Source organism: Haplochromis burtoni, unplaced genomic scaffold (assembly GCF_018398535.1).
Source record: "Haplochromis burtoni strain Fernald_Lab_line unplaced genomic scaffold, NCSU_Asbu1 Contig_36, whole genome shotgun sequence".
NCBI classification, from domain to species: Eukaryota; Metazoa; Chordata; class Actinopteri; order Cichliformes; family Cichlidae; genus Haplochromis; species Haplochromis burtoni.
In genome coordinates, this window is record NW_024582397.1 from 2,425,493 (window position 1) to 2,448,557 (window position 23,065).

A 23,065-nucleotide genomic window follows, 5' to 3' on the forward strand; every position below is an offset into this window, starting at 1 on the left:
TTCTTTTAAGGATATATTCTCAAAGGGTACCACACAAGTCTTAAAAGCATGTTGCCAGTTCCCATAGTAACAGTTACAAGTTAAAGGGAGAACAGCCAGATTCCCCCTGCGAAAGCACAGTTCAGAGCCTCAGCTCTGACATGAAGCCCCATCAAATTACACAATGCCTTATAAGCAACTCAGGTTGATTTGAAGCATTAATGCAGTTTCCTGCTTTAGGATGCACACAAAGGGCGACAGAGGCGGTCTCGTCCCCGTGTCTCGTATACTAGCAACATGGATATCTTGCAGTGGTGTGATGCATCTGCTTATGCACTCTTTGCTGATGATGTGAAATTGATAGCATTCCCATGATAGTGTGTACCTGTCACCAGAAACTCTGAGTTCAGTTAAGATAGTTCAGTTCGGTTCAGGAGACATTTGTGACTGCAGATCTGCACGGCTGACATGACTGAAAAGACCTTTACATGGGAACTTCAGGGTGTTCGCAACATTTCCTATTGACTTTTCTGAAGTGCTCTTTGCTGCCTTGACATTGGCGGTGCATAATGACCCAGTGGCGCTGGTGTAAGAAGTGTGCTGATGCTTCATTAACTTCAAAAAGCATCTTTGTGCTTTGCAACTTCAAAGAGGTCTGGCTGAGACATAGCAGGTGAGAGAGCCCACTGCTGGCTGCTGTTCATGGCTGCACCATTAGGCTTCAGTAATCCTAGCTAAGTGTTCTGTGCTGAAAAAGACCAAACCACTATCTTCGGCACATTTGTTCAGAACATCATATAGCTGCTAGAGCTGCCAGATTTTTTTGACCAGTGAAAACACAAAATAATAATTTATTTCCCTTGTTAAAAGCCCATTTTAATGGTCTTTGAACATGGAGACTCCCAGGAGAGTTTTGTGTTACTAGAGTCAATAAATCATCATTGTTCCTGGTCTTTTTATCCTTTATTAAACTCTATCATTGACAAATATGACACCCAAGCAATCTTGTCACTATTATACATAATTTTGTCCATAGAGAGATTTATCCATATGCATACGTTTGTTTGTTTTTTTTTGTTTTCAAGTTCACTTATAGATTGCCACCATAATATTCACCTGCTGTGGCGACAACCTTACTTGATGTCAGGAAGATAAAACATCCATGACGTCTCATTTGTATAGCAGAAAAGCTATTTTCCCACAGTGGAATGCAGCACACGTGGGGGATTTTAAGAAAGTGTGTTTTAATCAAACTACTCAGTTTTCATGGACAGATTGGTAGCTGCATAGCTGTCACCTATGCAGATAGCAGGGCCACAGAGCACCTTGTTTCAATTAGTTCTGGGATAGTGTTTGCTGCGGAGATGGCATCGACTATGGTCGAGTCACATGGGCTAAAATGGCTTTCTCCAAGGACATGTGTTCTGGAGAAATGGTGTCACTTGTCAGAATCTAATGAAGCACTCTCCTGGTTTAATCAATCCTCGCTCTCAGAAAAAGAGGTGGAAAGGAAGTCTAGGGGAAAAGGAAGAGAGGGAGGGGGAGGGATCTATAGCGAGGGAGATGAGTTTCATGTAATGGGCCTCTTCTTAGCAAATACCTCACTCATTTACATGCAGTTCAGAAATCTCCTGAGAGAAAGTTGACAAGTCGTCAGATCTGATTAATCAGCTAATTACCAACGGGTATCAGAGGCCGTGTTAAAAAATAGAGACAATTAAACAGCCTCACAATGTAAGTTATTTTTGATGAATCCTTCTCAGCAGCCTTTAACTGTCTAATAGGAATGTCACTCAAGCAGTCACCCCTGTAAAATATTGCAGCTGAGAAAGCCACAGGAATAATGCGGTTAAACCTCAAAGATCCTCCCCAACTTAAGAGAGACAGAATCAGTCTTTCATTAAGATAATCAGCTTTTCCACCATCAGACTCTGTTTTTGTGCTTGGAACAAATCAATGCTGCCATCTTAAATTTCTTCCTAGAGCTTAATAAGTTCTGATGAATGGCTGTTTTGCAAGGATGGCCTTACAATTATGTCATTATCACCCCTGAGAAAGGATATGTGTGGTTTTATTCTTGGCAGCGCACAGTTTTGTGACATGTGGGAAAATTAGCTTCAGTGAGGGGGAAGTGCATTTGTTTACTCATTTTAACCTTGACTCACCCACACACCAGCACTCGTCTTTGAGAGATAGGGGCCAGAGTGAGTCAAAGACGTTGCATTATTCCAGCCATATTAGCAGGATCAGCTATGAATGATGATATCAGATCAGCTAGGGGTCAGCTAGTATGTGAACCTTTGGATGATTCCCCTTACAGCTTAGCAGCGCTAACTTTCATCTTCCTTTGTCAGAGCTGTGGCAGAGAGCTGCTTTAGAGAGCAGAGGTGCAGTCAGCTTTGCCACAGGGCTTTACCAGTTGGGTTAAACTGGATGGAGTGACAGCGTTCTCATCAATTTAGCAAGAAAGCGTGAGGATGGATCCTTCTGTAAGCACAGTCAACCGGTGCCAACATCTGTTCACGCTTCCCTGAACACGCAATAGTTGGCTGCCATGTGAGAAAATGAAGTTTAGAAAGAAGAGGTGGGGGAGAAATCCTAGTCATGTGCCAAAATTATTTGAATAAAAAATATATATGTAGTTAGACATGTATAGGTAATGTATTTATGTCACTGAAGGAGAAATTTGAGTTCGTCTGTCTGATTTTTAAAATTTATTTCCAGCCAGACAGCATCGGGGACGTGAAAGAGGAAGAGAGGGCATGGAACTGTTTACAGGCCTTTATGTAACAGCCTGTGTCAACTTCTAGTGTTCACTGGTTGTCACTTCTTCTTTCCTTCTAGTCCTACAACACTATAATGTGCAAAGACAGTAACACACAGTGATAGTGAGAGAAGGTGACATTGATTTAAGAAAAAAAAAGGCCTATGTGGTTTTTTATTTACATTTCTTCTTCACCGGAAGCAAATGAGGTTATTGTCAGGAGAATTCAGTATGCCTATATAATGATTGTGAATGCTTACCCGCCAGGTTGGCAGGAAAGCAGCAGCGGGTAATGGGAAATAGCACAGGGAGCTTCCTCAGCATAAATTTAAATTACTGACAAGAAGATGCTATCTGAGCTGACATTAGATCTTTTAATTGCCTTAAATATTATCACGACTCTAACTGGTTGTGAAACACACCCTTAAAAATGTACTTAACTTCACTAGTCTAGATTGTTGCAAGATATTTTTTCTAAAATTTGATCTCTCAATTTTTTTTTTCGCATAGGAAATTAACAGCTCAGGATTTAACATCCGGATTTAAAAAACAAGAAAAGAAAGAAAGAAAAAGATTTAAAATTTTTAATCACTCCTATTGGATTAAAAGTCTACTAAAACCTTATTGATTCTTCACTGTTATATTCCAGTTTCCATTACTGAAAGAGTCTTTGTAACAGAATATACCAAAAATAATCTTAAACTGACTTCAGTGACTTTGGGAAGATTTCAGCTTACATGTGTATTATTTAAAATACTTTACTGTCTCCGCATAACAGTAAATTCCAGTAGATAATGTAGTTTATTTTTAGCAGCTGTGAAACAGACATGGCGGTCAGTCCATTGCTGCAGGATCTGTTGGTTTTCTCAATGTGATAATGTGGCGATCGGTCAGTGTAATAAAACTTGCGAGACTACGGCAAGAACATCCTTGAATAAAACAAGTAATGCACCATATATTACTGACATCTAACAGCAGTGCCGCTACGTGCAGCCATTTGTCTCTTTCTTTTCTCTGACAGAGACAAGAGACATTATGATGTCAGCTTTGCAAAGGCTCCTCTAGCTATGTGAAATTTGTTTGTCTTCGCCTGTCATGGTGGAGTCTGTCTCAATCTGTGCGCTATAGCACATTGCGCTTCTCACATCGCCGCCTGCATTATTCATAGATTCAAAGGCCACATGTGTATATCCTGTATATTATTACACTGTCACTTCAAGCAGATGCAGGTTAAGGGAGCATTTTGAGGATCTTGGTCTTCTGCTCCCTTTGCTAGCTTGTTATCACCCTTGAACTTCCTGCTTCTGCAAACCTACAAGGGTTTTGGTGTGCAGGCTGACAGAGTGACTTCTAGCCCCCACGTTCTCACTGCGGGGAGGGGGAGTTGCTCTTTGCTCAGATCCTGCCAAGATCACACCTCATTATCCAAATGAGACATTAGCATGGCCCGTTCCCTCGCTTGCACAGCATAGGCCGCCCCATAAAGTCTCTTCTGTGTTCTGTGCTGTGCCAGGGGAAAGCACTGAGGGGGAAGATATTGTGGCTGCAGCTCATTTTGCATAAAATGGAGGAGGGAAGTGCTCACTGTGTAAAAAGAGTCTTTTTTTTATATTTGGAGAAGAAGAGATAACCCGGCTGGAGATGTGAAATGCAAATGTCACCAGGGGAGAGCATGTGAGAGCAGAGCAGCTGAGATCGTAGTGATTTATCTTAACATTTGTTTCTGCATGGCTTGCTGTTTCTGCTCTCCGGAGGATATGCAGAGGAGAGGGATGTGGCAGACAGATGGAGCAGGGGGATTGGCTGAGCCCCTTCGGCCCAGCTCACCTCCTCTGTCCTCCTCCTCCCTGTCCACCCATGTGGTGTTGGATCTGTCACGCCTCCATGAGAGCCTGATGAAGTAGGTCAGACGCTGTCCCGGGGTCTGACCACTGGCTCCGAAGCTGCTGCTGCTGCTGTTGGTGATGCTTTGTGGTGATTCACTCATTACGCTCAAAAATAACAACAGGGGGAGAAAATAAAAGGGGGGGACAGAGAAAAAGCACAGGGTAGGATGGTGTGGTAAACAAACAGCTCGCTGACCTCTTGCTGACTTAATACGTGCTAACATGCAGATTTGTTTGCTGCATGTCTGCTGACCCAATAACTCAGCTGCACATCACTTTGACTAAGCACTGCAGCCGCAGGTGCAAATGCATTAATAATGTTACCTGCGTAAACATAATTTTTTAAAAGAGTTGCATTGGCATTTAGATGCTGGTGTAAATATTCATTGCTCATTAAGGGTGCATTAAAAATGATTATTGCCCCGTAGCGCAAAATGACGGATATTATACTTGCAAGAGGACCAGCTTGCTTTCTGAAATGTTCTGGCGCGCCAGTATTTTCCTGTACTTTCAAATGCGACCTTCATGTCGGATTACTGTTATAATAGTCATAACAATGGCGGCTTTGTTTATTTCAACTACAAATAACCATATATGAAAGCAGAGAGTCGGTGGTGTGAATTCTTGGTCTCAGTCAGAGATGACACGCTGTTTCTGCTGAGAGGAGATGAAAACAAGAAACAGTCGCTGTTTTTCTGACTCGATGGTCCTGCAAGTTGCTGCATGTTCACACGTTGAGGCTACAGATGATGTCACCCGTGTTTTGATTCCAGTAGTTTCACAGCATTGTCTCCTCCAGCATATCCCATCCTTCTAACCCACTGGTTTTATGACAGGGAATTGGATTTGAATTTGTGGGAAGCTTTTAATGGCACAAGTGAGGTGAGCTTGTGTCTCCGAAGTCAGTGGAAGCAAAAACAATCTATAGTGACAAACGGGAAGAAATGGCAGCTATTGGGAGGGAATATCTGATAGGCTGAAAAAGAGATTTGCCCCAGCCGCAACTCTCAAAGCAGCATGTTAAATTCCTGTCAGTGATGAGCTTTTATTCGTCGTGGCAGCATTACATTTCCATGACTTCAAAACCACTGGCAAATTCAGACAAGAGAGGTAATGAGGATCTGTTAAATCAGTGAATTAATGTGTCTTCTCTGATTGTGCCCTTCCTCACTCACTCACTCGCTCATTATGCCATTCTTTATTTTGTGTTGTCACTCCTCAAGCTCTTAAGGCGTTTGCTCAATCTTTTTCCTTGTTGCCACTCCTCAACTTCTTAGAGTAGCCCTCTATGTTCTTTTCATCTTTTGTTGTCAGCTGCTTGTTCCTCCTTTAGTCATATTAAAACACCACTCCCAGCGCCACTCTTTGAAAATCCTCTCTCATTTTCCCAGCTTCTTTCATAACCTTGTCCAAGTGATTGCGCTAAGTCTCAGGAATGTTTTTACCTGTCTCTCCTCCTTTTTTTCATGTGCAGACATGACTGGAGCACACCCAGTAACAGTATCTGCAGGACGGAGTTGTGAAACTGTTTCTCTCACTTTAAAGCCCCCTTTGCTTTCTACAATCATTTCCCGCACTATCTCCGAGCATCTGCTGCTTCTACATTGAAATGCAAACCCCTGCTCAGAATACATGTTGTTTTCTGAAGCCACAAATCATTTTTATTACAAAATATATATGCATGTATATTATATATACACAGCATTTATTCATTTTTTTTCTTAAGTCTCACTTGTGTTTTGCACAAATGACTCAGATGAGAAGCTCTCATTGCGTTGTGAAGAAAACATATTGTGTCACTTGGGTATTTGGAGGTAGTAAATCATCCACTTGATCATGTCAGATGTGAGGGTTCAGAGTGGTATGAATAACCCAATACGAAATGGCATTGTTGTTAGAGTAGCTGTAAGATTTCCTGTTATTTTTCCCCCCCCTGTATAAATCTATCGTGCCTCTGGATTGAATTATAGTCTTTCACAGCACATCCTTCCACCTATTAATCTCAATACTACATTTTATTCGTTGCAACTAAAAGTTCCCCCACTATCTGCATTTTTCCTCACGGGTGTTAATAGACATTGCCTTTTACAGCGTGGAACAGTATCAGGGCCATTGTTGTGCTGCTGAGGTCTTTTTTGATCTGTCCATTGGCAGGTAATGCCGGCAGCGAAGGCGCGCTAGTGAAACGCCTCCTCATTTTTCTGTGCTGTCAAACACCTACATAACTCAGCCATTCATTTCATTTATTTTTGGATTATATAAGGTGATTAGCTTGCACCCTAGCTGCTCTAATTTAACATAAATTCACAGAGTCCGTGAACTAGACAAAGCTGCTGTGCTGGAGATATGTTCACGTATGCACATGGCTGGTGGTGTGATTTTACAGAGGGATAAGCACAGAGAGGAAATGCGCTGGGTAACATGGTGAGAGCAGACAGTCCTCTTTGCCAACACGGCGTTTTAAGTTGCAAAATAGAAGCAGTGTTCCTGTACTGCACTCAGTGATTTGATGAGCAATTTCTGGTCTTTCTGAGTTCCTCTCTCTCCCTTAAAGTGCCCCAAACACAGAGCTGAAGCTATCTAAAAACATCAGTAGTCCTCCTTCCATTGCCGCTCCAGTAAAACAACTTAATACCTCCTTTCGAAAACGCAATATGTTGTTTTTGGTGCAGCAGCTTGCAAAGCTTCCTCCAGGCTGGATACACCAGCCTAAAACCCACAAAAAATACCTGGAGGTTTACAACCTCTTTCGTGTCTGTGCTTTTTTTTTTTTTAAATGAACACTTGTACAGTTATTAGTGTTGACATTCACATTCGGCAAATACGAGTGTCAGAGGTAGCTTCGCTTGATGCTTTATAGCAATGAAGATGGCAGGGATCACCTTCTTTCACTGCTGCTATTCTGCAATTTAAATGCTCTGTCCTTATGTTTTTCACCTCTTTAAATGATGGTAAATATGGAGTCTTGGCAACCTTTGAAATGCAGTACAATAATCTCCCTAATTAAGATTGAATAAGGGGACTGATGAGAGCAAAAACAGATCCTAGTTACAGACGAGGGCAGTGAAGGGTAGAAGAGAGGATTACAGGAGAATATTTTTCCTTTTCTCTTTGCCCCTTCAATCCTCTGGATTTTCACCCGTCTTTGGACTTGGTGAGAGGATGTGTTCTCTAGCAGGGGTGACCTGGCTCTGCTCTCTCATTGATGTGTGTAATGAAGGCCTGTGTCTGAATAATCCCATTAGGTGGTCAGATTAAAACCTGAGCTGATATTTGAGACTGTGCCCGGCACGGCTATAGAAATTGGAGAGCTTTGCTGTCGGCCCTTGGAGAAAGGGTCCAGATGAAGAGCGGCTACGGAGAGCGACCGTGTTTGGGAGGTCTCGTCTGTAGACTGATAAAGTGTCATTGTAATTAAAGCAGAGCGGAAGGCTTTAGTAGCTTCCTAACTTCACTCACTACCATCATTTTATACTTGAATTAGGTTTGAGATTCATCATTTCCAGTAAAGAGCATTTCTCACCATGTGTAATGGCTTTGATTCACCCGTTAAGGGCAATAATTTGAAAAAGATTTTCTGCTTAAGTGGGAAATTTGTCTTTTTTGTGTTGCTTGATGAGGATGGCTTAGATTTGCTGTTATTGCAGTGGTGTTCTGATTCACCTCTATCCGACTTACTGATTACGCGTGGGGATAATTTATCTCCAAGGAACATTTAGGATTGCTCAACGTAAACCTTCATTTTTGTTCAATTATGACCCATTACTTGTAAATGAGCTTCAAATTTCAGAAAGACACTTTGCCCATGCATATTTTCCCCACCCCTGTTAGATCAACACAGATACAATTCTGATCTCGGTTGTTGCCTTTAAAACCTTTAATAAGCACCATAAATCATTTGTGTGCATGTTGTACAGACTACAGCTGAAATTCAGTCGTAAAAATGTCATAAAATAAGAAACGCATCCTTTTTCTTTTCGAATACAGCTAACGTATTTAGTGTTATCAGTGTGTGTTACATTATCATGTGCCTAATGGGCGTGTAATTAAGCAGTAAGACTGGAAAGACAGTATCAGAAGGAAATGAAAAAGCAGCATGTATTTCACCTATATTGCTTTTCCCTGCCTTTTTTCGGACTTTACATACAATTCTCTGATTTGCTCCGTGTGAACAGGAAGCTCATTCCTTTGTTTCTCACAGTCTCGTATTCCCTTCTTCCAGGCCTTTCCCACACCATTTGTTTAGTAGATGGTGTAACTGTGTTGTATCCCCCTACCTTTCTGTTGAGGATTCAGTGTTCACCATTGAAGTTAAATGTGCTTCTGCTCTGCCGGTTTACCTAAGCACTACCTATGCGCCTCAAGGCTTTGATCACATTTCAGATAAAAAGTCCCTCTTGTCTGTGTGCTCTAAGGAGCTTTGCACAGTTTGTAGTTTCAAGTGAAGATGTACACATACGGGACAGCACTTTCATGTTAGTTTTACTGTATGCTGCTCCCACATTTGACTCAAAAGTAGTCCTTTTGTTTTGTGTTTTTTTTGTTTTGTTTTGTTTTTTCCTGTATGTACGCTGTGCACTCTCTAAATGGTGGACTGAACACAGCGCCTCATTTTAGTGATGCTATGGACATGGCAGTTGGGAATTTGAATTTTGAATGTCAGTATAGAGTCAACATATTCCTTTGGCTTTTGCAAGGTGAAATCGCAGCCTTCATACTCTAGCATCTTTGTCATTATCTCTCACGGGCCATTAGTCATATTCGCTCTGTTCTAGATTGGAGAACACCGAGGCTTATGATAATTTTCTCTCTTTTCCTCCTCTCTCTGTAGTCAATAATATATATTTTTCATGGAGGCATATGCTATTTTTTGCCGTGTGCTCCTCTGCTTGAATGGAAGAGCTTCGTGTTTATCAGCTCTCTAAATGCATCATGGCTGTGTATGCTTGGCTGCTGATAATCATCTCTGGCAGTGCTCTTTCATTTCATTACCACGATGCTGGTGATCAAAATGTCTTGTTTTAATTATTTATGCTGGACTGTACTGCAGTATATCGTTGAATATGTTTACTTTGACTTGTAAGTAAAACTTGTTAACTGAAGAGCCATATCAATTATAAACCCATCTCCAAAATGTTAGGATGCTGTTTAGAGTAAGAATAAAAACAGAATGATTTGCAAGTAGCGCAGTGCCTATGTTCATCAGGAACAGTAAAATACCAATGTGCTGGGGACAGGTCTGGACAGCAGATAAGCCAGTAGACTCCTTACAGAGACATGTCTTAAAAAGACAAAAGGAAAAAAAGAAGTAGTGCATGTAGGACCACCTAGTTATCACAATGACGCATTTTAGACTATGCACTGCTCCACCCTGGTTGCCTTTCTGCTCTTTAACTCAAAGAATACGATTCTTAAAAATGAGCAGACATTTTCAACATTTGAAATGTTGTATTTGTACCACTTTCAATTGAATATAGGCTTTAAATCACTTGCAAATCATTTCATTCTCTTTTCATTTTACACAGCATCCCAGCTTCTCTGGAAATGGGGTTGTAATTCCTTCACTGTTTGCCTATTAAATTGTTTAATTTTCCTCCGCCTTCTAATCAGAGAAGAAATGATGGTTAATGCATGCTGACAAAGCTTCATTTACTTTAATGTCTTCAGTCATTTTACTCTTTGATGGTGTTCTGTGGTGGACTGGCTGGTTTTTTCATTATTTCTGCGTCTAAAACTGCATGTGGCTGTAGCTGAGCTTTTATGATATGTCACTAAAGACTACTGTTGGGCTGGGAGAGGGTGTTGTCGTGGGGCCAGGGGTCCTTCCCTTTCCCCTTTGCTTTTCCGTCCTTGTCTCCCTTACTCCATCTTTCCTAAAAAAAAATAAAAAAAAAAAAGCACCTGCACAAATGCACCTCTTCCCACCAGAGCACTGACACACTCCCTTCCATCTGTGTTTTCCTACCCAGAAATTCCTGTCCCCACCTACGGTGGCACCACACATGTCCCACAGGAGCAACACAATGCAGGTGTCGCCATCGGGGGTGCTGTGGGGGGTGTTGCCCTCTTGGGTCTGGCGGCCATACTGCTCTTCATATTCCTGCGCCGCCGCCAGCGCACCTTCAAGGGAGACTACAGCACCAAGAAACATGTGTTCGGAAATGGGTACAGCAAGGCTGGTGGGCTGCCTACCCACCCCCCCATCCCTAAGAACTTGCAGTACCCGGACGACTCGGACGAAGAGAAGAAACCCGCCCAGATTGGTACCACTGGAGGGTTTGAGGCAGGCGACCGTGATTTCGATGCTGAATCAGACCTGAAGAGGCCCTATTTCACTGTGGATGAAGGAGAGAGCCGAGATTACGATGAGCGGACTCTGGCTTTCCAGTATGAGCCTGAATCTGAAATAGCCGATGATATGATCTCTCAAACCGATGGTTCTGTCATTTCTAAGAAAGAATGGTATGTGTAGTGGCATGCAACAACCAAACCAAACAACCCTTTGTCCCCCACCTCCATTCCACCTCACCCTTCACCTCCATCACGACCCCCACCCTCCCATTTATCAAACTGCACTATCATAGTCCCTCTTTTGGTCACCCTAATATCCCGCCCCCTTTCACATCTGACCCCATCCAACTAATATCAACTAGAAAATCAAGTGTCTATTTAAAGTGCTAGCAACATCAACTTCTCAGCATTGGTATCAGTACCATCAGGTGAATGGGCAAAGTGTACAAACTAAGGTATGTAGATGGACACACTGTTGCTGACATACAAGGTCGGTGTGGTGATTGGTCGATTAATCCTGGTGTATTCTTCATTTCGTGTATTTTTTCATATTATAAATGTGTTAAATGTATAAAAAGAGACAGCAGGTTGAGGTTTTGCTGAGCACATTTGTGAAAGTCCTACACTGGATGTTCAGTTTGTTTTCTTTTTCTTTCTACATTAGCATTGCAGTTTTGTTATTGTTTTTATAAATGTCTTTTTGTATGATTTTTAAGTGACCAGAGAACTGAGAGTTAAGTGTCTAACATGATTACAGGTGGAGTTCTACGTGTGTGTAGTTTTGTGGTCAAATGTTTCAGAGAAATTGGGGGAGGGGGGAAATGGGATACATACTGTTTCTCAGTGGGGTTAGCGTTACTAATTTTTATATATTCGCAGCATTAAAACACATATGTTAATGCTGTTTTCCAAAGGTGTGGCTAGCATTTCTTGATCCCCTGTGTTTATGTGCTCGACTTGTTTCTTTACCGAGAGGAAGTCAGTCTACTGAGCCATATGGACATGGCAGTAACATATAAATATCCAGTATGCTTTATTTTTTTTTAAATTAATTTCAAGCATTAGTGCCCTTATTGTTGCAGCAGTATAGCCGAGGAGAGAAGGGCTGCAATTGTATCATACGAAACAGTTTCTACTTTTCAGTGGTGCATCACAGTCATGTCCAAAAGACACTTGGTGAGTTTCACAGGGAAATCTTCAAAAATGCTCTGAAATGTCATGATTGTCATTTGACTTGAACAGTTTGACTTGTGTACACAATCTCGAAATCTTACCACTGTAATGAAATGTCTGTCTTTTGCATTTAGCTGTCATAATTATATTTTTTTCTGACCCTCTTTTTTTTTTTTTCTTCTTTTCAAATGGATGTCAGTCAAAAGTGTCTGAGGAGTTTTCCTGTAACGACTCTGTCTCTCTTTATAATTGTGACTTTACTGAATAGTTGGCTTACATCAACAGCATTTTCTATGAGGAGTCATCCATGGACACAAAGGACACAAATAGGAGAAACTGATGTTTTCATTTCAGTCTGAAGAGAAAACATGCTAACAAGTAAAGGGAATTTAAAATATGGTGGCCCTTCTGAAGTCACCTGCTGCTTTCATGATGCTTTTGTTCATTTTCTTTTGCTTTTTAAGTGACTATCCAGAGATTTTAAGGTGATTTTAAAATTAGGAAGAGTTGCTTCCTTAATTTTGGCATCTCAGTCTGCTAATGGGGAATCAATGACTCTGTCTGCAGGCTCTCTATATACTATATCTATATATGTTTTTAAAATCACCGCTAACAAGTGCCAGTGGATGCTAGCATAGCTAATGACTTGTTTCTCTCCTCAGCACAGAGGTTCATTACACAATCAGCAAAATGTATTTGCATCAAAAAAAAAAGCGCAATGTGAAAAATTGGTTATAATGGAAGCATTGGAGGAAATCTATCAATGTAAACGACATATCTGACTGGCTCTGAACAATATAAATACTGTATTAAGCCTTATTTTATGCATGTTTTGTGTGTGGGAGTGGAAGTGCATATGTTGCTATTTTTTTCCTATCAGTTCCAGTGTGCTTATCCTCATTTGCAGCTCAGAAGACTACACTTTGTCGGTGTCGTCAGTATTGACAGAGGTATGAGTTCCTAGGTACACAGTACCCAGCAACAATTTTGCAGTTAACACAAGAAAAGTGTAAAGTATATATAAATATATATAGAATAATAAAAATGAAAAAAATAACATCTCTGTGAGAGCAGTTCCCTCTGCTCGAGATGTGAATGTTTTACAGTCCACGCTTGTCTACTGTATGTTTTTAGATGAGCATGTTAATCATGAACCTCAAACTATATTGTATTTTCAAAACAAATCAGCATCACAGTATGGGGAATTGGTTTTTTTTAAGTCTGTTAGTCTCAATTTAGTTAGTCAGCCTTATTTTCTAAAGCCTTACATCTTTTCTGTTAAGTGCATCTACTATGGAGTGAGGAGTACAAGGTCTGCCACTGAAGGTTTCAGAGGGGGAAGCTCATTGACAGCAGTGGGGTTGCTACTTTCAATATTCTGAAGCAAAATACAGTTTTATAGTCTTTACTTTATTGTTCACCTGCAGGTGGAGTGCTTTGCTGTAACTTTTGAACTTCACACAGTTTGCATCACAGCATAATAGACACAAACACATCGAAAGCATCCTTTGTTCATGCATTCAGTGCCTGTCAAAGTTAGGAGGCATGGGGTAGTCTAAACAGTTACTGCTCCACCATTCAAGCTATTCATACCCAGAATAATATCGTGGCTATTATTAAACTACAATGCAGACCGCAAACCTGTTAAATATAAGACAGCTTATGGTCGCTTGCTTACATTGAATATTATAGAAGGTATAGAGGAGCTTTAGCAAGGTACGAACAATGTGTGTACACTTGATCTTTAAATCAGCTAATTCTGCACTAATTCTGAGAGTTGAACACCTGAAGAGATCTAACCTTTGCAACTTGGTTGCACGTCGCTGAATTTTCTGAGCACAACATTTGAAACGCTGGTCCAGTTAAGAGAAATTCAACTTGTACTTACAAACATCACCCCCTTTTAAAGCACAATTTTAAGGTTTCATCTGACATCTAACATCAGTTATGTAACCACTGCCACACTTGCTTGTCAGATATGTTGGCGTGAGAAAGCCTTTTATTTTGGGGTCAACAGTCTGTATAGTTGTATATGTAAACATTGTCTTCATGTCGTTGGGGTTTTATGAGTTTCTATTTTGTAATACTGACTGTAATTTCATTCCATCCTAATCTCTCTTTTTTTGTATGTTTCAGTATGTTTCAACATTCCACTGTAAATAATGTACATAAGGTTGAGATTATAGTTGGGATTTATTTCGGGACAGCCGTGTAGGGACCCTGTCATGTAAAATATGCCTATTTTGACCACAAACATGGAGACTCGATGATGGATAGATGATGTTGATGCATAGCTTATTTCCAAAGTCCCACCTAAAAATGCTCCCCTAGTACATTTTTTTAATATGCCAGTAGTGGCTTCACTGTTGGGGGTAATGCATACAGTGTGTCGATGTAATGTTATTAAAAGAAAGTCAAAAGAGAGAAATTGTCTGTATGCAGCCATGTGAATGTATATTTCTGAGGGTGATACAAATACAAAAAACAAAAAAATCTATTGTTCAATTGTGATGACCCAGTGAAGTAACTTGTATTTGTTTTCAGCATTAAATGAGTTCAATAGTCAAAAGCGTTCTGTCCCAGTTCACTGATTGGATAGATGTGTGTTATCTGATTGAATATGGTTTATGTCTGCAGCACATTTCTTATCGCTGTGTATTGATTTTGGTAATTGCAGCTTTTTCCCAGTCGGTTCGACCAGTAATTTATCCTTGTCACCTCATGCCGGTGCTTATTTGGACTTTTTTTTTATTATTATTATTATTATTTTCTTGTGAGCCTTAAATGTAAGACATGATACGTTTGTTCTGTAAATAAATAAGACTACAAATAAATCAAATTTAACAAACATAGACCTTGTTAGTACAATATTTAACAATTTCAAAAAGCACAAATAGTGTCCAGGCTACAACGGGACAGTTCTCTTTGTATCTTATCGATCTGTTCACAGTCATCGCTGTAGTTTACTGTATTTTTTTTAACCTTATGAGACAAAGACGACAGATTCAAAGCGTTTTTCAAAGCTACAGTTTCCATATGTGAATTACTTTAGTATAACGTATGTCTTCATTTTATCTGAAGTTAACACAAGACAGATAAAAGGATACATACAGTATATAATAAGAGCCTTTGATGGTTATAACAGTAGTTTTTGGTATTTTTCTACTTTAATTGGAGAGCAAAAACTGTCAGGCAGATGTTGATTTTGAGTTCAGTGCTTAATGAAGCTACAGTGATATGATGAGAGAGGCCCAGTGTAGAGGCAGACAGATCTGTCTCAGACTGTGGGACTCAAGTGCAGACATCTGCATCGTGCACATTAAGAACAGCCCAGAGTTTGCAGCTGTTGCCATCCATTTGCTAAAAGAGCCCTTTGTAGCCCAAGGGGCTTTGATGGCACATAGGCTTTTAACATGCATGGCCATCTAGTTTTTTCTCCTCCTAATAGAGCCAGGAATGGAATTCTACAGCATATCCTCTATCAAAGTACTTTTTGGATGAAATATGGCTAGATTCCTGTTCTAAAGTATGTTCCTCCTGGGTCATAAATTCAAAAGCGAGTTTGTTAAAGTGTCTTTTACAGTGTGTGATGTCACTCCATTTAACATGGAGTGCAATAAGAGAATACAGATTACTCTAACATATTATGAATGAGAAAATTGAAAAACCATCTGACCGTGCCTGTCATTATTTATGTATTTCATTTTGTCATTAAATCAAGTTCCGAAATGCTTTATATTCAAATTTGAAGAAATCTTCAGTACTTCAACAGTTTTCATACATTTTTGTGGTGAATCACATACCAATTCGATTTAGATTTTTCTTTAGACGTCTGTTACATTTTGTAGGCCACAACTGTTCGCTAAATTCTGGTTTTAACCCAACCATCTGTGAGTTGTTGAGCTGCCAACAAGCCAGAAAAATAAATAAATAAATAAATAAATAAGTAAATAAATAAAAATATCAGTCTTAATGAGTTCAGGAAAGCACACAGACAGCCTACGCCACGAGTCATTAAACTACAGTAATTAAATAGTTAATGATCATAGTGTATATTAATAAGCAATCCTTTGGGATGGCTTCAGGAGGAGAGTGTAGTCAATCAGTGAGGTGGCTTTTAGTAGCACTAGTTTGTTCCTTTAAGGCTACTTTGTGCACATATTTGCATACTGAAACAGGGAAAATAATATCTGATTTTGTCTCATTTAGATTTATAATGATTGCACTCGGCTGTGCAAGTCGCATTGTGAAATATTTGTAATTGTTATTAAAATAAAATCAGATGATCATACCTGTGTCACAGACTGTCTTAGTTCCACAGTTTATGCATCACTCTTTTTAATACTGCGTTCTTATTTTAAATAAAATGTATTGTTATTTGCACTTGTGCTATCCCACATACACTCTGAACTTATATTGCAGTGATCCATAATGAAATGTATAACTCTGAGGGGCACGTGTGCTCTCATAATAAATATGCTGCAAGTATTTAAACACATTCCCAAAAATGATACCGTCTACCAATATACACCGTTCAACCTTTAATCAACAATGCCATCTCAGTTTTGTTTTTACATTTACACAAACGGCCTCAGAAGTTAATGTTCTGTAGATGTGTTAAAAGATAAAATACTTCATTTTTGGAACATGATAAGATAATATGCTGATATTTCAGATCTTACAGCTTTGCTAGTGGCACTCTGAGAATGCACTTCATATCAGCTCTGAGTCCTTGTTAACATGTGTAGAATGACATAACCTGCCAGCAAAGGTGCCTCTCAAGTAGTAGTGATATTACTTGCAATTGAATTCTGAACACTTTCTGAACAATCGTTTCAACATTCTATCATGATTATATCAGGAATGTAATTTGCAATTGGAAGTTATGGGAAGCCTAAACTTAGTTTCAAAATAATTAAATCTTTGTTTAAAGTTGCTAACAAATAAATATGCAATTTAAATTCGCTAATTTTAAAAATGTCATTGAATAACACAATGGTGGCAATACACTTGTTTGATGTTCAGCAGAACAGTGTCTGCTATGTTGGCTGATATACTTTTTTTTTAACTTTGATAAATAAAAGTTGGGCTGATTTTAACTCCATCAGTGTTGTACTAGAAATCCCTAAAGTTCAAGGATGATAAAACATAATGCGATTCAGTTGCATATAATTTGTGTGTTAGCAAAATTAAAAACAGTAAGTGTACTACAAATTGTTTTTTAATTTAGTAGAACTTGAAATGTTTATCAGTGGGTAAACAATTAGCATTGCTTACCCAGAAAGATCAAGTACTGTATACTTGCAATAAATAAGTTGCCCTAACTTAGTTATCTGAAGTAAGCTTTACTTGGTTGTTTTGAGGTTATGAGTTTGCATCATTTTTTTAAGTTCTAAGAACTAATTCGATTTTACAGCATGATCGGAATGTAATAATCACATATAAACTGAAGCACTGGATATAGATTTAGTTTTTCTTATGACGGCACTAAATACAAAATTTTAAGCATATTTTATCTGAGAGGACACTAATAACCGTGCCAGTCTTCATGGCACTGATCCAGTAGTTCTTATGTGATGATTTTGTCCAACAGAGAGAAAGGAGGACATCCAAAAGCAATGTTCTAAAGATACATACACAATGAACTTTTAGGCAAACACCTTAGAATGTGTTGTCACATTCATTCTTGGTCACCTCAGTGTGAGTATGTTCAAATGCTCATCCATTCAAGTCTTTTTTGCTCTTAGTTTTTCTCACTAGTGCAAATTAACTAGAAATATTTGGAGCTATTGTATGATACACAGTTACAAGGTACAATCAAAAAGTTGCCAGGTAAATAAAATAACATAAAATACTCAGCAGATTTTCCCTTTTCTGATATTTTTGCATTTTAGCATTAATGTCTCAAACTGGCTCAACTTCCATGCTGAGGATCATTGGTGGTGATGAGAGCTGTGTCTTTGGCTAAGACCCAGCAGTTTTCAGTAGAAGAGTCCACAGTTTCCAATCCCATAGAGCAGCTTGCTCTTTTTTTCCTTTTTGTTGCATTTATGAGGTTGTACACTGTAAACTTGTACCAGTGGGTGCGACTGTCAACACTGTAGCTTTCTGAGGTCTCTAGAGGAGAATATTCAGCAGAAACAGACTAAACTCTGATGCGGGCACATGATGAAAAGCTGGACTTTTCTTGCCGCGTCAACACAATCAGCACCTGCCCCACTCACCAGATTTGCCTCCCTGTGAGATCCTCTACTTCCCCAAAATGAAATCAAGGTGAAGAGTCAGAATTTTGATAAAGTGTAAATCCAGTGTGCATCACAGATGCATAAGTACAAGTGGACCAATGGGACATCTGAACGATCTAAAAACAGCAGCCACCCAGACATGCAGAAGAACACGATATTAAACGAGAGACAGCCAAAATAAAATTAGGAGGGTTTTTTGTTTTTTAACTTCAGAGTTCTGGGATCTTGTACATCTGACATGTGCTGTTACATAATTTTAATAGAAACCTGCCAGGCAATTTACATGGTACATCAATTTATCCCATAATATAATATAAGACCCAGAGGCGCCTCATGCCAGCAGGCAAGGCAGGTAACCGTGTGGGCCCCAGGTGAGGAATAACAAACGTTAAACTGCAGCAGTGGCAATGCGCAAAGTTTGACGTGAAAGTCAGAGAGACCTCCCCAAGGGGGATCCACCTTACTCCTCTCACTCCCACTGCAAGTGGTGTTTGTGATTCTGTTTAAACAAACCAAATGACTGACTGTCAATCAATGAAAATGAAGAAGAGTTGTCCTTCTGTGAGAGAAAAAAGAAGGAAAGAGCAAGATAGTGGTGAGTCGAGCAGAATTTAATAATGATTAAATATAGTTATTATGAAAATAACTCAATGCTACTAGAATGTAATGTAACCATCATCACATTATATCCTTTGTTTACGTTGATATTTTACAAGTTAGCTGTTAAGTTAGCTGCCAGAGCAGCCTGGTGTGGCCATGATCACATAATATGTCATGTTCTGTTTTTTGGCATTTCAGTCCAGTCAAGGAAAAAAATCACTTAGTTGTGATATCATTATAAAGCTATAAGACACTGGCGTGGTCTAAATAGACTTTGCTATGTTTTTATTTTAGAGGAAGGATGTGAAGGATTTTGTTTGTTTGTTTATTTTTCACAATTAGATCTCTCATTTTTTGTAGCCTACACAGGATAGTATGCATCAGTTACAACATAATAAATATAATGCAGGTAAATACAGATATTATTAAATAAACATATTTCTAATGTCAGTGAAATTTGGATGTCTCCAGTAACTCTTTTTTTGAGTGTATCCATTTAACTGGAATAGCATTTTTGGCAGGCCCATTACTGTCATCACATGATACACTATTTTCAGCTTTTAACCAGTTATTTATAACAAAATGTCAGATTGATTTTCATGCCAAAAACAACTACAGCTCCATGAGAAACATCAGTAGATACCGCTGGTATCTATCCCTTGTGGTATTTTCATTGGTCATATGAGCAAATGTGTCCTAAGATGACTTGCGTCATCCCGTACTTCATTTCTGCATTTTGACTCTCAGTTCCCTGTTTATGTCTCCTCAGATTTCATCTCTCAGGCAACAAGTGGTGCGACCAAAGTTGACATATGTTTCCCTTGGAGCTCTATCCAATGCGAAGGCACAAAATTTGGAGACATAAACCTGCCATGACCAAACTGGGAAAATGAACTATGAGAAAGGCACATTCAAATCTCACGCCGTTCTTTCCATTCCCCAGATCCGCTCTTAACAATGAGCTGTTTTGTGCTGCACTGCTGCAGCTGACTGTATGATCCCACTAAAACAAGCACTATTGTAAATGACTATTGTTTCTAAAACACTAACACTGACACCTGGCTCAGTTTTCCTGTCATGTTTGGAGCTGATATGGTGTTTGCCATCCATTTAGGTCTTTCTCAATGCCTCTGTTTGTGTTTACAAAAAGAAAAAAATGTTTATGAATATATAAACATGGAGTGAGGCTGCTGCTCAAAATAAGCAGTGAAGTGATTCGTCTTCGTTGATCCTTCCATTGTTTGTTGTTATGTTATCTTTTGGCTTTTTTTCTGCTTCATGGTGTGCATCACTGTCCTTGCGAACCTCTAGTTTCTTGTGAAATGTGTACACTACCTCGTGCCTCCTTTAATGCAAATGAAGTCTTGAACTGTATCCTGTCAACTCAGAGCGAAGCATTTCCACTGGAGAACATAAATCCATTGCAGCTCACAAGCTGGACTGACCAGCCGCTGGACTCGTTCAGGAACAATGACATCATTCTTCCCCCACCTCCTCCTCAGCCAGAGGCACCGCTGCTGGGACTTAGCTCAGGTCCCATTGGTGTTTTAGCTCCAGGTTCTCCACTGGGATGCACCATCCCTGGAAACTTAAAATAAGAGTGCAAGCAGCTTTATACCTTTCAGTCCTGAAAAATGAATCAAAGGCTGCTAAAACAAAGCTCCTCGGATTATAATCCAGTGGGAATCATAACCGCCAGCACATATTGCCCTCTGTAACCTGACACAAATTACTGACTTCAAAACCACAGGCAGCTCTACATTTCAACAAAGCCACCTCATCTTGTATTTAGTGTAACCAAACATTCACTGTTTTCACAGACGATTTCAACAAAAGTGAAACTATGAAAATACTAGATTCCACTAGAAATGGTTCCACAATAAAGGTTGAGTTTTCATCAAAAAGCATTTAGCAAATGTTTGAGTGTGTTATTCAAAATAATAGAAAAATATCCATGAGAAATGAACAGCACACATTCGTATTTCATCAGTTTTGTGCTAAAGAGCTGGTCGATGCGTTGGGCTTCTCCCGTGGAGCTTTCTGATTCGACCACATCAAAACAGTGAAATAAGTCACAAATCACAAAAGTAAAGCATGATTGATCATCTATAAATAGAAAGGAATAACAACCAAAAATGATGTGTTCCCAAATGAAGCATTTATGTTGTATTTCAATGAATAACACGCCATTATTTATTTCTTTTATTTGTTTGCGGTCTCTCTCAGAGGTCAAGAGTTTTGCAATCATACAGTGGAATTGTTACTGCACTGTCAAATGTCGTTTCCATTGTGCTGAATGTTTTCTGATATTGTTTGCAAAGTTTTGTTTTTCTTTGGTAGAACATGTTTCACGTATAATCTGATCAATTAAGCATGCAGTTTACACCCCACTGATGGACAGAATAAGTAAATTCTATTTCCAGAAAATGTGAAATGATAATGAATTGGCAATTATTTGGATTAACCCAGGATCAGTCTGCTGAAATTATTATTGCCTATTATTTTGTAAATGAGATGGCTCATAACAAACTGCTTGGATCCTATGAATACATTTGTTGGCACCTTGAGGGATGTCTGCACTAGCTACTGGAGACACACACAGACACACACACCAGCCCTGCTTTGACACCCTCCCATTTTCAGAGCCAGTCATGGCGTGAGCAGCTCTGCTATCCAGCTGCGCATTAGCGTTCTCCAATTAAACTCAGCCATCCCAGAGCAGAACGAAAGGCCTAAACCCTCTGGTGAGAAAAGTGCTGACAACCCTCATCTACAAAGTCCTGCTGGGAATACTTTGTCCCTGTGACCATTTACCCAGTGTCATAGAAGTGGCGTGTGTGAGTGTCTGTGTGTGGGTTTAGGAGAGCCAGAGAGGAAGTTTGTGTGCATACCCTTCATCCCTTTGTTGACCAGTGCTTTTTTCTGCACTCAGCCTGAGTGACTTTAGACACAATAACAAATTAAAGTTTGTGCGCATGACCACTAATTCTTGATTTAGTGTGAAAATATGTCCTATTTCCTGTGCTTTTGAAGTTGGACTGATCAGTATTTTTATTTTTTATTTTTTGCGTGCAAGTCTTGTCAAGAGCTTAAATTTACAAAAAAAAGTTTAAATATAAATCCCTGGAGAAGCTGAATAAACAACTAGCATCCTCCTTAAAAGATGGGGCGTGGCAGCAGAAACAGAGAGCTAGATTGAATATAGGCACAATCATGCCCAGTCATACTGAAGTAGAAGTCCAGAACGTTCCTTCATCAGTGATGCCAACAAAGGATGATTTTTGGTCTTAATTTTGTATGAAAACAAACAAACACAAAAAACATTTTTGTTTTTTTTACTTTTTATTTTTTTCTTAATTATGTTTTTGGATAAAATTCTACATCATTTACCATGCAGATTATTTCATTACGCAGATGGATTTCTGATTAAATGCACTATTTGAAATTATTAATATTAAAAATCAATGTAGCTTGATATACCTTACCCCCCTCCTCTTTTTTTCCCCACTAGCCCAGTGGCAGGCTCATTTTACTAGCACTATTTAAATGACTAATGCTAAAGAGACAAAATTCTAATGGTTTTGGAAAGAAGAGACGATGAGCTTTATGAGGATCCTGGCGTATCACAGTAGCACAAAGCATTCACAAGGTACTGCACGCTGAACACAGACAGAAAAATTAGCTCTGTTAGATTCTACCATGTAAAATTTAAACGGGTATCAAAAAATGATGGTATAATTTTATCATCATACACTTCCACTTACCGTAACCATTTTGGGCTAAAGAGAAAATTCAAATGGTTTCATAAAGATGAAAATTATTTTGTAATTTTACAGCCAAAATTACAAAATATCTCCAGGCGTGCTGTGTGATACTTGGGTAATAAAGGGTACATTTGTCATTATTATTATTAGTTAAAAACTCTAATTTTTATAGCTAACATCAAGAAATCATACATATCCCCATGCTGCTGAAAACTAGGGCACCGTATTATTTTTCCAATACCAGCACTTTCTCTTCAGCAGCAGAGCTGACAGGTCTTGCCACATTCGGCTTTGACATGTATCTATGAAAATTATCCTCCTGTTAAATCCAGCTCTTAGCCAGTGTCCTTGGTGATCATCGAG

The 23,065-nt window shown here is 39.3% G+C and overlaps 1 protein-coding gene across 6 annotated transcripts in view; it reads left to right on the forward strand.

Annotated features, from left to right (window-relative positions):
- Positions 1-23,065, forward strand: part of nectin1b (nectin cell adhesion molecule 1b) — a 157,365-nt gene that overhangs the window by 60,797 nt on the left and 73,503 nt on the right. The window contains exon 6 of one of the 6 annotated variants that reach the window (XM_005936814.3): positions 10,599-14,662. The exons of the other annotated variants lie outside the window; for them this stretch is intronic. Within the exon in view, the coding sequence (XP_005936876.1) occupies positions 10,599-11,101 (503 nt within the window). The 3' untranslated portion in view covers positions 11,102-14,662. Of the gene's footprint in view, positions 1-10,598; positions 14,663-23,065 lie in introns of those variants that run through there. 6 annotated transcript variants of the gene reach the window in all.